General features: G+C 45.0%; 4 protein-coding genes across 4 annotated transcripts; 2 read left to right on the forward strand and 2 right to left on the reverse strand.

Annotated features, from left to right (window-relative positions):
• Positions 1-1,944: 1,944 nt before the first annotated feature.
• CYBJADRAFT_110680 (C2H2-type zinc finger protein) lies at positions 1,945-2,103 on the reverse strand (the record flags this gene model as incomplete). Its single annotated transcript, XM_020212080.1, has 1 exon — positions 1,945-2,103. A coding segment is annotated over one exon (159 nt), but the record flags the coding sequence as incomplete, so codon positions are not given.
• A 2,484-nt stretch (positions 2,104-4,587) lies between these two features.
• CYBJADRAFT_167298 (auxin efflux carrier) lies at positions 4,588-6,458 on the forward strand. Its single transcript, XM_020214847.1, has one exon. It carries the CDS (start codon positions 4,896-4,898, stop codon positions 6,375-6,377), a length of 1,482 nt encoding a protein of 493 aa, XP_020070923.1. The 5' UTR covers positions 4,588-4,895; the 3' UTR covers positions 6,378-6,458.
• Positions 6,459-6,712: 254 nt separating this feature from the next.
• Positions 6,713-9,573, forward strand: CYBJADRAFT_167299 (uncharacterized protein). Its single transcript, XM_020214848.1, has one exon. It carries the CDS (start codon positions 6,829-6,831, stop codon positions 9,091-9,093), a length of 2,265 nt encoding a protein of 754 aa, XP_020070924.1. The 5' UTR covers positions 6,713-6,828; the 3' UTR covers positions 9,094-9,573.
• Positions 9,574-9,692: 119 nt separating this feature from the next.
• Positions 9,693-11,921, reverse strand: CYBJADRAFT_126418 (MFS transporter; the record flags this gene model as incomplete). The annotated part of the gene is made up of 3 exons (XM_020212645.1): positions 9,693-11,348; positions 11,619-11,797; positions 11,843-11,921. The coding sequence occupies 3 exons, from the start codon at positions 11,919-11,921 to the stop codon at positions 9,693-9,695; spliced, it is 1,914 nt and encodes a 637-aa protein (XP_020070925.1).
• Between the last annotated feature and the right edge of the window lie 1,283 nt (positions 11,922-13,204).

The following is a 13,204-nucleotide window of genomic DNA, read 5'->3' on the forward strand; positions in this document are numbered from 1 at the left end:
GTGCATGAAGGGCAACGGCAATGAAATACCCTTCTGTGAAGAAGCCGATGCAATGTTGATTGGTGGAAGTGTGATTCTTGGTTGTGATGAATAGCCAACATTAGCAGCTGTTGCTGGTTGTTGACTCATCGGTGGTTGTAATGATGGTATCAATGGAGCTGTGGTTGGCGATGGATAAATATAACGACTTCCACCAGGGGAGTTTCTACCACTCTGTATTGGTGATTGTTCTGGTGAGAGATGGCCAATCATTTGATCAATTCCATCGAGTATTTGATGTTTACTCAAACCAGTATATGAGTAAGATATCCAAGATCTCAAACACTGATGCAAGTTCCTTGTGATAAACTCGATAAATTGAGGAGATACTCTAGTGACAGAACCTTCAAGCATTTTGGCGATCTCGTTTTGAACATCATGCGTTGAAGAGGAACCCATTTCATAAATCAAGTAAACAATAGATTGAATTATTGGATTGGTCATAAACTCAACGTGACTGTTCAAGTTCGTGAATATCTTCAGTAGGCAAAGGTGCGTTTCCACAACAGACCAGGTGTAATTAGTTGGCAAATTCAATAGGGAGTCAAAATCAGAGTGCAGGTTAGCATTTGATATGAATCCAATAAATAATAAGGGATGGGATATAAGACCCAAATTGTTGTTGACAGAGCTGATCTTCAAAGAAGACATGTACTCAAGACAACAAGTCGCAACATCCTCCTCAGTACCAGCCTGTAGGAACTGTTGCAAATTAGAAGTATTATATTGATAAGTGAACTCCTTCAGTGTCACTCTTAGCAAGTTCCAGTGATGACGACTCTTTGGAACAACAACGTATTCCGATATCAAATCTTGAAATCTAAGCGGACAGTTCATCAGCAAGTTGCGCTTTGATACTGTTATCAGGTTGTTAAGAATTGAGGTTTCATCACCAGTCTCAGCGTTGATCTGTGTGAATGCTCTATTGGCCATTATAATTGCATTGTGAAGAAATGGTTTCGACTCAAACGAAAACTTGTCGTTGAATCTGGAAGCCTGAAGTTCGTTGGACAGTCCCATGAGCACACAATCTGCTGTAATGCTGTCTCCAGTTGGAACAGAAGGCAAACGCGTCAACGTATCGAAGGCCTCCAATAGGGTACAGTTCTCACCTGGAAGTGTTTTCGTCAAGAACTGTTGATGAACTTTTGCAGGGGGTTTATTGTAGCTCAGTGTGAAATTGGCTAGTATGATGAATATGTGCCAATAGTTAAACAATGGGGGTGCGTTAAGCTCCAACACCCTCGTTGTGGTTGTATCAAGGTACTCAAGTACAATTTCAATAGGCACAAGATCAAACTGTGATAGCATGCTCTTCTTCTTTAGCACATAGTAGTTGTTGAGATAAATATAGGAGATGAGCGTCAGGCTCTGGATGATAGCAGAGGGATCATTCCCAGCCTTCAGTACCAACAACCACGACTTGTTCAGCAGCTTCAGACAGTCTTCGAACTGATTTGAATCAGCAGCACCACACGCTAAGAGCGCATACAACAGGCTTGACTCCTCATTAAGAGCAATCATCTGTGATGATTGGATCACTGGAAGAGTCAAATTCGATAACGTTCCCCAAACCAGAAACAGTGATGACACCTTTGAGTTCAGCTCAATGTCCTGTACTCTGTTGAACTTCTGGGACAGCGTGAGCAGCGACACGGTTGTCTGGTCGTTGAATCTATAGAGAACTGAGCCATCAACAGTTACAGGCGACGAGGGTAACGACTCCGACACCTCGGAGCACGGTGATGGAGCCACTTTCATGGTGGTCACGGCTGGTGAAGGCGCTGCTTGTGGTGGTGTGCACGATCTCTGTGGCTGTGGAGGACTTGATTCTGATGGCGAGCTTATTGGTGCGCATCTAGCGCTGGGTTGTGGTGATGGTCTCACGGCCTTCTTCTTGTCCTTTGCATGCACAGTTCTTGTGTGTCTCTGCAATAAGTCCCTCCGCACAAAGGCAGAGTCGCACTGATCACAGCCAAATGGTTTTTCCTTTGTGTGGGAACGTTCATGGCGGGCCCTATGCTCAGATCTTGAAAATGCACGGGCACAGAATGAGCAAATGTAACGACGCTGTGGTGGCATGTCCTTAATTGGTGATCAACTGACTTTTTTAGGTGAGTGAGGTACTGTTCTTTAATGACTCGGACAGGACATTCAAGTGAAACTCAAAAAAATGTGTGGTTGACAGACAGCTTCGGATAAACTATAAACTGGTTCCAAAGTAATGTATTTATACTGAAAGAATGTCAAGAAATGTCTTTTGCTGTTAATGGGATAAGCTTTAGTGTGTGTGTCTACAGTCGAAGCAAGAAGATGATCAGAGGGATGAAAAAATGAACCCCACTGACAAAACGACGACGCATCCGGTCTCGGACTCCTGGGTCTTCTGTATGGGTATTTGTGTTTTCCGCACATTTAAGGTTCAGCCGTTCATGGTGTTTTTTCTTGCTTTTTCTTGGATTCTGCCTTCAAGGCTGTAGAATTTTCTCCTGTCGAATTGTCCGGTTTTGTGCCAAACTTTGGTAATGCATCCGCCAATTTTCAGGACGAAGATTTTCCTTTAGGACAAACCCCTCAATCTGTAATGGTTTCCCTATCATGTGGGGGAGGGGAATTTTTAAACAACAAGGATAATCATTCCTCGGGCAATACTCTCAAAGGACCTGTTTAGGTTCACGTAATGTTCACACTAGGCTACTTGGTGGGATATGGTCGTGCCTATATGTGTACGTACCCACGCACGAACGTGAGTTTGGTCTGTCTTATTCAGATCCTGTTTACACAAGTGTACCTACGTCCTTGAAATTGGGAAAGGGACTGGATCAGCATCGTCCCAGTAGTCGGCTTTAAAAGAACATGGGCCTAGGCAGCGTATACAACTTTGTTAACAGTCCAGAGCACTCCATGTCGAGAGAGGGGCAGCCAAGGAAAGACAATCAAAGCCTCTCACGTTATAACTCTCCCCCTCTCCCAGACTCTGGCATCCGACACACCTTCCTTTTTAAAAATTAAACACCATTGCAGTGGTGGTTCTCAGGGGTATGACAGTAGTGAAGCCACCAACTGTCCAAGCTAATTTCGGCCTTCTTTAGTCCTTCCTGCATCTGTTCCGCTCTCAGTCTTTTTCCAATTGGACGTCTGTCAAGTGGCAACGACGTGGAAAGAACACAATTTACAGTTGTACCGACAACAATGTAGCCTTACGTCTAGTTACCGAAAGAAGAGGTTGTTTGACAGGCTAACTGGGAGCCTTTGATCCTCTGTTTAGTTGTGGAGTTCTTTAAAAGAAGCTTACAAGGTCTCGATTGAAAGATCTTGATCTCCAAAGATTTCACCCGAGTCTAGCCTACGTCCGTGAGTTCATGGAATTAGCAACTTGCAATTCTCTGGACCTTCAGCGATATGTAAACCGTAGCATCTTCTTGACCCCTCCTCCTCAACGGTCAAATGCACATTGGTCGCGCAAGGATAAAGATGAAAGAAAGAAGATAAATCCGCTGTGGATCTGAGAATTGCTCTCCAATATGGTGGGGGCATTCGGCTGTTTCCCGTGCGAAATTGTCCAATTGTGGTGGAGTATCACTTTCGGCAGTCGTTCTTTAACCTGGTATATCAACTGTAGATCTCTCCACTCTGTAGCTCGTTGTAAAGAAATCGCTTATTAAAAAATCAGGTAGCGGCGCGTATGCTCGAGAGGTTGCTTGTAGCTCAATCTCTGTGAATAAAAACAACCATCTGCCATTAAAAAAGAAACAAAAAACGTTTCGGTATAGTCTATATTTCCAACCAAGTACTCCTTAAGCAATGAGAGGGTTTGGCCTTTACTGGGATATATGTTAAAAGACTCAACACCTGAACACACCCTTCCAAACTCCGGCTTTCAGAGGTGTAGGCGTTACCGAGCATGTTCTGATACTCAGTGTACGGATGTCTTCGTTATATTTCTCTTTTGGTAAATTTCTCTCTCCACGGGAAAAGATTAGTCTTGCTTCCGTTACTTTTCGCGGGGACCCACACCGTGGTTGTGTGAGACATTGAGAATTAGAGAGGGGAAGAGCTTGTGATATTAGCCCCCATCCATTTTGAAACACACACTTAGTAACCTGTGCTGTGGGAAGGATGTTTTAGCGGTTAAAACCTCTTTGCTTGACTCGCCGGGTTCCACGCTGATTAATCCCATTACAACAACCGATTATATCTGAAATCTCGGTTATCGGCAGCACACCATCATCAGTCACTCACAGCCACGATCAGTCTATGGTTGATGGCCCAACATTTCTTCCGACTTCGGTTGGTTCTTCCGCAATGTTTCTGTAGTCCTAATCTCCAGCTAATGTCCCAGGTTGTGTAGTCACTTGGAGCCCTTTTGTGTCCCGCTTAGCGTGAACTAATAAGATTCAGTTGCATTACTGAAACACATAGCGTCTGTCACTAAGTATGTGGCTGGTGAGGACTCGCGAGGCTTCTTCAGATCAGAAGTTTGGTTTCCAACCGCACCTAGAGTTCTTCATTCACATGTCGTATTGTCCAGTACAATCCAGTGTTGATGGAATCTCCATACACTGTACCAAAAAGCCACTCTTACCTCCACCAAAAATGTATATGCCTCCACAATTACCGCCACCGGAGATTTTAACTATTCTTTGGTTTTTTTTCCTTTTTTTGAACTTGAGAACAATCATGAAGCAAAAGGTCACAGGATATCACTTAACTGATCCTGTGATCAGTTTAAGGGTTGTCTAGTCAACATTGTTAAAATTTTTCAAGTCGGCATATTACTCATCAACAAAGGGGTAACCAGGAAAGAGATAATCACCACGACTAGACAAAGTGGTCACCCACATTAGAAAACGAGAATGTCGGAGTCGTTGTCCCTGGGGACCATCATATACACGGCTGTCAAGCCCATCTTCAAAATCTACCTCATCATTGCAAGTGGGTTCATACTCGGAAACAAGAATATGTTGACCGTAGAAACCTCGAGGAACTTGAGTGATATCATCATCTCTTTTATATTCCCGTGTCTTGTCTTCACAAAAGTTGTGAGCAATTTACAGAACAGTGACATTAAACAGATTGGTATCATCTGTCTCCTCTACATCTTGATGACTCTTATTGGTGGTATTGGCGGACTGGGGTGTTATTTCTTGGGCAAACCAATGTACTGGTTAGGTGGGTGTCTAAGCGTTGCGTTGATGCCAAACATTAGTGACTTGCCAATCGCGTATCTACAAACCTTCAGCACGGGTGCTGTGTTCACGGAGGCTCAAGGTGAAAAGGGTGTTGCTTATATTTGTATATTTACAGCTGTACAAATTCTGTTCCAATTCAACCTGGGTCTCTTTAAACTGATTGGCTATGACATTGATCAACAGAAGAAGCATGACCCAACAAAGAAAATCTTGAATCACTCTGAAAAGGATGTGAATAACATATCTTGCTCCAAGTCTATCCAAGAAGAAGATCTTAACGATGTTGACTCCTACACCAGTGGCGATGAGGAGAACCAAAACCAGATAGATAACATTGTTAGACCGTTAGTGCCAACAGCAAGCATACAGAGAGTGGCATCGAAGGTTTCTAACCTCTCGTTAAGGAAATGCCGCTCTCAAAACGTCCATGATATTATCAACGAATACTCACAGGCTGCTGATATCGGTGACGATGTCCATGCCGTCCCAGCAGTGAATACTGAATTAGTACTTGTGCCTACCCATATGGAACCAGCCGGGAACAAATGGAAGGGTAAAATCAAGTCGTTGTTTTGGTTCTCTGTGGATAACTGGCGTAGGCCGGTATCCATATCACTCGTGCTATCTATGGTTGTATCCATGATTCCCTGGGTGAAGGCTCTGTTTGTCTCTACAAACCAAGCGCATCTTCCAAACGCTCCAGATGGTTTACCCCCTCTATCTTTCATAGTCGACTTCACAGAATACGTGGCCCAGGCGTGTGTTCCACTAGGTCTTTTGATCCTTGGTGCTACACTCGCAAGGCTGGAAGTGTCACAACTGTCATGGAAAGTTCTGAGAACTCCTCTGATGATTACTGGACTAAGGCTCGTTATCCTGCCTATCATCGGAACCGCCATTATTGCAGGTTTTGCGCGTTATGGTTGGTTTGATGATGATGATATCTTGAGGTTTGTATCAACCATTGTGTGGTGTCTGCCAAATGCTACGAGTTTGATCTACTTGACCGCATTCTATACCCCATTGGAAGGCAGTTGGAGTCAAATGGACCAACTGGCGCTCACTTATATCATCCAGTATCCTGTGTTGAGTATCAGTCTCCCATTTCTTACAACGTATTGCATCAAGGTATCATTGGATTATTAGCTGCTACCGTATTTGAGTTTTGTTGTTGTGTTTTTCTTCCCCATATTGTGATTTTTATAGATTATTCTCACGATCATCGTGTTGCGATTATGTAGACACGAACAATCTGTTGACAGACAAACTACTTTTAAATCTAGCCATGATCACTGATCAGCGCCACGATATGTCTGAAAAAAGGTTCAAGTTCACCTAATTAACCTGAGCGGGCGCCGCAAGGATTGTGACCATGCGCCTTGTCTGCAGTGTGTACGTGCCACAAAATAAAACCCTTAAAAGTCTGGGGCACACCTCTTTTGAACAGAAAAAGAAGCATCATTATTTGCCTTTCATTTCAGCAAACATTCAAAGTCCCAAAAGACAAAAGGAGACAAATTGGCAATTGAATTGTGCACTTTGATTTTTATACACTCACACGCATAGACACACATTGGCTCGACCCTCCACTAACATAATGTCATCTTCGTCATTACAAATTGGGTCCGAGCTTGTGCCTTCAGTCCCGGGCTCCAGGGCTCCTTCAGCGGCCCCGACGCCAAAGTCCAGCTTTATCTTCGCCGATCAGCTTGCTGGATCCACAAAGGATCTGAGCTACTCCTTCATCAACTCCGAGTTCCTTGATGACGTTGACATGGAATTGCCGAGGGGGTTCAGATCAACAGCTCAAACCTACAAGACCACCTCAACAAGCGCATTCCGTAACATGACCTCCACACCAAGGTCTCATCACCCGACTTCGCTGCCAAAGTCATTACCAATAGACTGGAATCTGTTCAACAAGCAGTTTGAACTCAACCAGAAGCTCAAGTTATCGAAGCTGAAGCGTAAGAGGACGGTGTCTGAGGAGTTTGAGAACAACTTCGAGAACTTGCCCTACCATGTCATCGACTTCATCTCGGATTGTGTGGAATCGCAGTCTGACTTGATCAACTGGAGTCAGACATGTCGGTTCTTCAACAGGATGGTGAACAAGAGATTGTACTCGCATGTCATCCTGGTTGACAACATCAGCGACCGTTGTAAACACTACGATGGTAAGTATACGCTGGTTGACTCGAAAAACTATCCCAAGTTCCTTGCATCGCTCTGTGCCAATGACGAGCTCGTCCCACTCGTGAACGAGATTGTCATTGACACTTCCTCAAACCACTCCAGTTATGACTCCCTCGATGAGAACATCTATGCTGCGTTGTACGACATCTTCTTGACTCAGAACAACAACTTGGATGTGTTGCAGAACTTGGATTACAACAACCTGAAGAAGTTTGATTCGTTGTTGAACTACAACAGAGCTCATTTGATCAAACACAACTATAACAAATATACCGATTACTACCATGAGTCGGAAAATATGGAGGATCTCATTCGTAGAGATCTCCTACATTTGACAAACTTCCAGCTGCTTGACTTGAACGACATCAACAGGTTACCGGTTTCAGCGAAGGACGTGTCGTTTGCCCTCGAGCACGAATTCCAACGGAATGCTAAGTTCCAATTGACACTGGCAGGCTGGGATACTTTGCAAAGACTAACAACGTTGAAGCTACACACTCCTTATGCATTTGATCAGTTCCTCAAAGAGGCCTACAGGTTCCGTAATTCCGATACTTATCAACGTCTCGGAAACATTACAACGCTATCCATTGCAAACATCCATAAAGTTGACGACCGTAACCAAGAGTCTCGTCTTAGTTTCCACAAGTTGAACTCAGTTATTGACCTCTCAAGAGTTGAGGCCTTAGAGTTGAAGTTGAAATGTCATGAAAGAGTCCAGTGCAACTATTGTATCATGCAGTTCATGACTGATTGGTTCGAGGAGCTTTTATCCAATGATCATTCGAATTTGAAGAAGTTATCTCTCATCAGTTTGCCTCCAAGTTCAAACTACAACGTCAACACTCAATGGGATTCTATCCTTTGTAATGCTAACTTCTTGGAAAAACTAGGCGAGAACTTGGAGTTCTTCTTCATCAACCTCAACGATTTCCCATACATGCCAATCTTTGAAAAGACCAGTGCCCAAGAAGTCCAGGACTCCTTGAAACTACCCATCAATGAAAGCATCTTGAAGATAAGAAAGTTGATGTACACAAATATTGTCCATTCCTTCAAGAAGCTTGAACTGTTGGTTATGCCGGACTATTTCTACAACTGGGCAGTCTACAACAATATATCAGACCTTTCAAGAGATGAAAATGTCAACTTTTTGAACTTCTTGGATTCGTGTTTATGCAACTGCTGTTGCGAAGGTCGTCAGTTGTTCAAGGAGTACTCAAGACGTACTGCCTTCAAGGATTTCAAAGGAAGGTTCCAAACTGAATGGAGATATAACCAACCACAAGCCGTGACAAGTTACAACAAACTTAACGATAATCCGGACTCGTACCGTATCTTGTTCAACTACATGATTCGTGAGTTGAAGAACCGCATCCCTTTGAAACAGGTGAACACTGTTCAGTCATCGCTTGATTACCATAAGTTTGTGCCAAACGTTTATTCGAAATACGCTGTTATTCCAGAAGAGGACTTCTTAAAATTGACCAAACTGATTACCCATGGTCTAAGAAAAGATGTTCAAAGGCTTTTGGATGCCTTGCCAAACTTGAAGAGAATCAACTTTGGTGGAGTGCTGTTCAAATGCTTCAAGATCTCAAAGGACAAAGTTCGGGTTAAGGCGATGTACGATGATTTTGAAGAGATTTTCAACATTGTTCAATAGCCTGGTTTCTTGTATGTCAATTGACGTCTATAACATCGATCTGAACGTAGTCTCTTTGTCTTGATTAATGGTATCTTTGTTCTTTTACGGCACAGGTGTTGTCTCAGAAGGTGTGGCTGTTCTGGAGTATCAGTCGATTCTCCTTCAACTGTGTACTTATGGGGAATCATTTTCCGTGATACAGTTCTTCAAACGGATATCACTCGGCTGTTTCTAATAGTTCAGACACGAACGTATGGCTCAAGTGTGTCAACAAACCATCGAGTTATAACTTGCCTCGGTTTCCTTGTAAGACATTTGACAAATGTCTCAGAACCAAGTGCTAAAGCCAACAGGAAGGAACAGTACATTCCAAAGAGTTGTTCAGGAAGTTCCAGCAGGATTCTCAAAGTGTGTACATCATTGCTTTACACTATGAAATCACATTATTCATTTCTATAAATAAATCAACAATATTAAAAGAGAAATGCCGTAAATGAAAGAATCCGTATCTTTAAAAGAAACTCCAACCTTTTGATATAAGGGAACGTAGGAAGAAGAAATAGCCTGTGGTGTCACTTTTCACAAAGCTTTGGTATCATATATAAAGAAAAGAGTGTTTAAGCCTCGAAACTTGAGCCAGATGGTTCCTCCTGGTCCATCTTTGCAGCCAACTTTTCGTTCTCCTCCTCTTGTTTCTTCATCATAGCAGCATAACCGTATTGAGAACGCAGTCTAAGAGCTGGACCCCATCTCTCAATAACCCATGGCACAGGAAGCATACCAACAGCAATGAAGGCGAATAATGAAGAAGCCCAGTCGATGTGAAGACGTTCATACATCTGCACGGTGAACAACGGGAAGACCGACGCCAACACATAACGAAGTAAATTGTTTGCAGCCAAAGCAGAAGCCAACGAAAGAGGTGGGTACGACATTGAGAAGTAAATCATAGTGCAAAAGAAGATGAGAACAAGGCCGAATCCGAATGGTACACCTGCAATAACAGGGCAGATCCAGTGTACGCTTGTTTTTGAGGACCATCCCAGCCAAAACAAAGCAGCTGGTAGAGCAACAGCACCAATCTTTGCTAGCAACAGACGAGTCTCTGGAGGATCTACGATGAGTTTACCCTGTTCATCTCTTTTACCACGAGTACCGTCAGGGTTCTTCTTAAACCAGATGAAACGGTCAATGTAGATGTAAAGGGCAGTACCGAGGACAAATCCGACGAGAATACCTAGGAAGGTCAGACCAGATACTCCCAAGCTCATACCATAAACACCTCTGAAGATCACTGGATATGCCTCGAAGAAACCGAAGAGCACGGAGAAGACAAAGGCGATGTAGATGGACCAAACCATGACGATTGGTTCAACAAAAAGCATCTTCACTGGTGTCATCAGAGTGATAAAGAAGATGATCTTGATGAAATCCCACAAGGTACCTTGTGGCTTGGCTATCTTCAAGCCCCTCTTGATGGCCCTTTTCTTCAAGATAACTGGTTTGTAGGTCTCTGGTGTCAATAGCACAGGGCCTAGGATACCACCTGCAAACATGATATTAACCCACATGGTCCATTTCCAGCCTTTGTTCTCCGCAACAAAGCCACCAATGACTGGACCCAGCACAGGGCCCATAAACGGAGCGAGACAGAATCCGGCCATTGCAATGCCCATGTTTTCGAACTCCCAGATATCAGCAATTGTACCACCGGCAACAGCCATTGCAGGAGATGCAAAGAAGCCTGCAAAGAATCTCAGCACGAGAACGCTTCTAATGTGTGAAGAGAGACCAACACCCATGGTGAAAAGCATAGAGATTGGCAACGAAGAGATGTAAACGATTCTTCTGCCAAACAACTCTGACATTGGAGCACTCAATGCTGGACCAAACGCCAACCCAAGAAGATAAAAGGTCAAACCGGAAAGTCCCAACGTTTGCGAGATCCCCATTTCAGCCATCAGACTAGGCAAACCACACACGTATAGGGAAGAGCCAAACGTCACTTCCAGACATATCGACGCAGTAATCATTGTGATAGCCCATCTCTTGGTGTTCGACCAATTCTTAGGATTGTCCTTATCATCAGGAGAGTCCCAGTCCATTTCCCTGGGATTGACACCCTCCTCCTCCTCAGGAATCGGCTTGCCTTCCAACAGCGACTTTCTCGTGATCGTACGCTGAAGCGCAAGGTCAAATCCTTCAGAGGCGGTGATTTCAGGGTCAAACTCCTGGACAGGAGGCCCATAGATGGATCTCTTATCAGTCAGGGACTCGATTGTTCTTACTCGGGACAGTGTGTGCACCAGGTTCACAGGCTCTTGGGCAGCATCGGGCTCAAACTTCGCAATGCTGGAGGTCTCAGAGACCTCTGACGTTACGCTCTCAGTGTCAGAGCCGGAGTTTGCACTCTGCTGTGAGCTGGCAAACAACCCAGGCGCTTGTTGTGTGTTGGAGCTGGTAGCCTGTTGTCCCTCGTTGCCTTGTTCAGTTGCAACTGTAGTAGCCCCCTGTTCCTTACCGCCGTTGGAAGGGCTCCCCACGGTGGAAGCCGCCACGTCCTGGGCTTGTGTTTTGTTCTGTAGAGTCGATATCGACTGTGTATCGTCGCTGTGGCCGATGGTGGTGTCGTTTGCCTGCGCATCAACACTAGCAGCGTCCTCAGCGTCAGTACTAACGTGCGACACAGCAGACTCGTAATCAGACGTCGCTGTAGACAGTCCTGAGCTTGACGAGATGCTGTGTGTCATCGCCGATCTACCAGCACCGTGCTGGCGCTCCTGCTGGGCAGCGGCGGCTTGTCTGAGAGCGTCCTCCTCTTCCTTCGAAGGTCCTAGTAGTCCCATAACTCGTGCGTACGGACGATAAACAGCAGCTCAAAGGTATCAACAACCGTTCAGGATGGGGCCCGTCACGAGGAAACAGAGAAAGGGGAAGTGACAAAAGTACACACAATTTATTGGTTCTACAAAGATGGGGCCAAAAAGAAACAAGGCATAGGGCTTTAAACACACACACACGTTATACCAAAACAGCCCAAGCACTTCCAAACAGCCGGTGCATACTAAGAAAAGTTTCAAAGTGAGCTGTGATGCGCAAAGTTCGACGTTGTTGTCGACCAATTAAACGCCCGATGCGTATTTTCTGTCCTGTTTAGACCGAGGATCAAAAGACAAGTGCGGAACCCTTAATCGGGCAGCAAACCGCGCTGTCAAAAGAGGACACACAACAACACAACACGGTGGAAAAAGCCGGCTTCAGGGCGGTGAGATGTTTTGGTTTTTCTTGGAATTGGAGGTGTTCTTAACAGCGGAGGACGGGGCAGAGGGGCACAGGGGAAGAGGTGTTTGGATGTGGGACGGGTGTAAAATTAGAAAGTGTGTGGGACGGTTGCCATCTCGCGGTGCTGGGTGTTCTGTCGATGTCTTTGGAGCCCAGCTGCAAAACATAAATATACATGGAGACATGTAACACACAAGCAGGATGTGTGCAACTACAGCAACAGTACGGTTTCCATAGGAGAAACTTGTGTCGTCGTCTGCCGACTGCTCACAGAGGGAGAGAGGTGGCCGCAGTACTGGTTCACCACTGCACCAGTCGACCGGCGCTGGAACGAAGTGTGGTACGGAATCACGATTCCGTAGGCAGTGCGTGCCACACAGCACACAGCAAGCGTACAAAAGAGAGAGACGCACAGGGAATTATCCGCGGGCTCAATCAGCCTACGCGCGGTACGCGCAACATGAAGAACCGGTTTTTAGCACTGGGCAACAGATCTGCGTGGATCCACCGCCATATGTCCCATCTGCACACTTGGCCGTGGGACCATTTCCCAGAGTTTGGGGGCTACGGGGCCTTGTTCAAGAAGATCACCGCGGGCATTAAACAAGGAAAAACACACGCCCTCATAGAAAAGTAAACAATTATGTGGTTCTGGCTCTAACTCCGATGCCTGTTGGGGTGTGTTGCGTAGCGGTTGAGGAGGAGACGGAGTATCAAAATAATTAAAGCGATACATAAAATTAGTGGAGAAGAGACATCCACCACAGCTCAGTTGCTAATGATGGTGTGTGTATTGGGACTGTACACGTTTTGTGTAGCACGCCACACACACACACACAGTGAAGTG

This window comes from Cyberlindnera jadinii (assembly GCF_001661405.1).
Source record: "Cyberlindnera jadinii NRRL Y-1542 unplaced genomic scaffold CYBJAscaffold_5, whole genome shotgun sequence".
Taxonomy (NCBI): domain Eukaryota; kingdom Fungi; phylum Ascomycota; class Saccharomycetes; order Phaffomycetales; family Wickerhamomycetaceae; genus Williopsis; species Williopsis jadinii.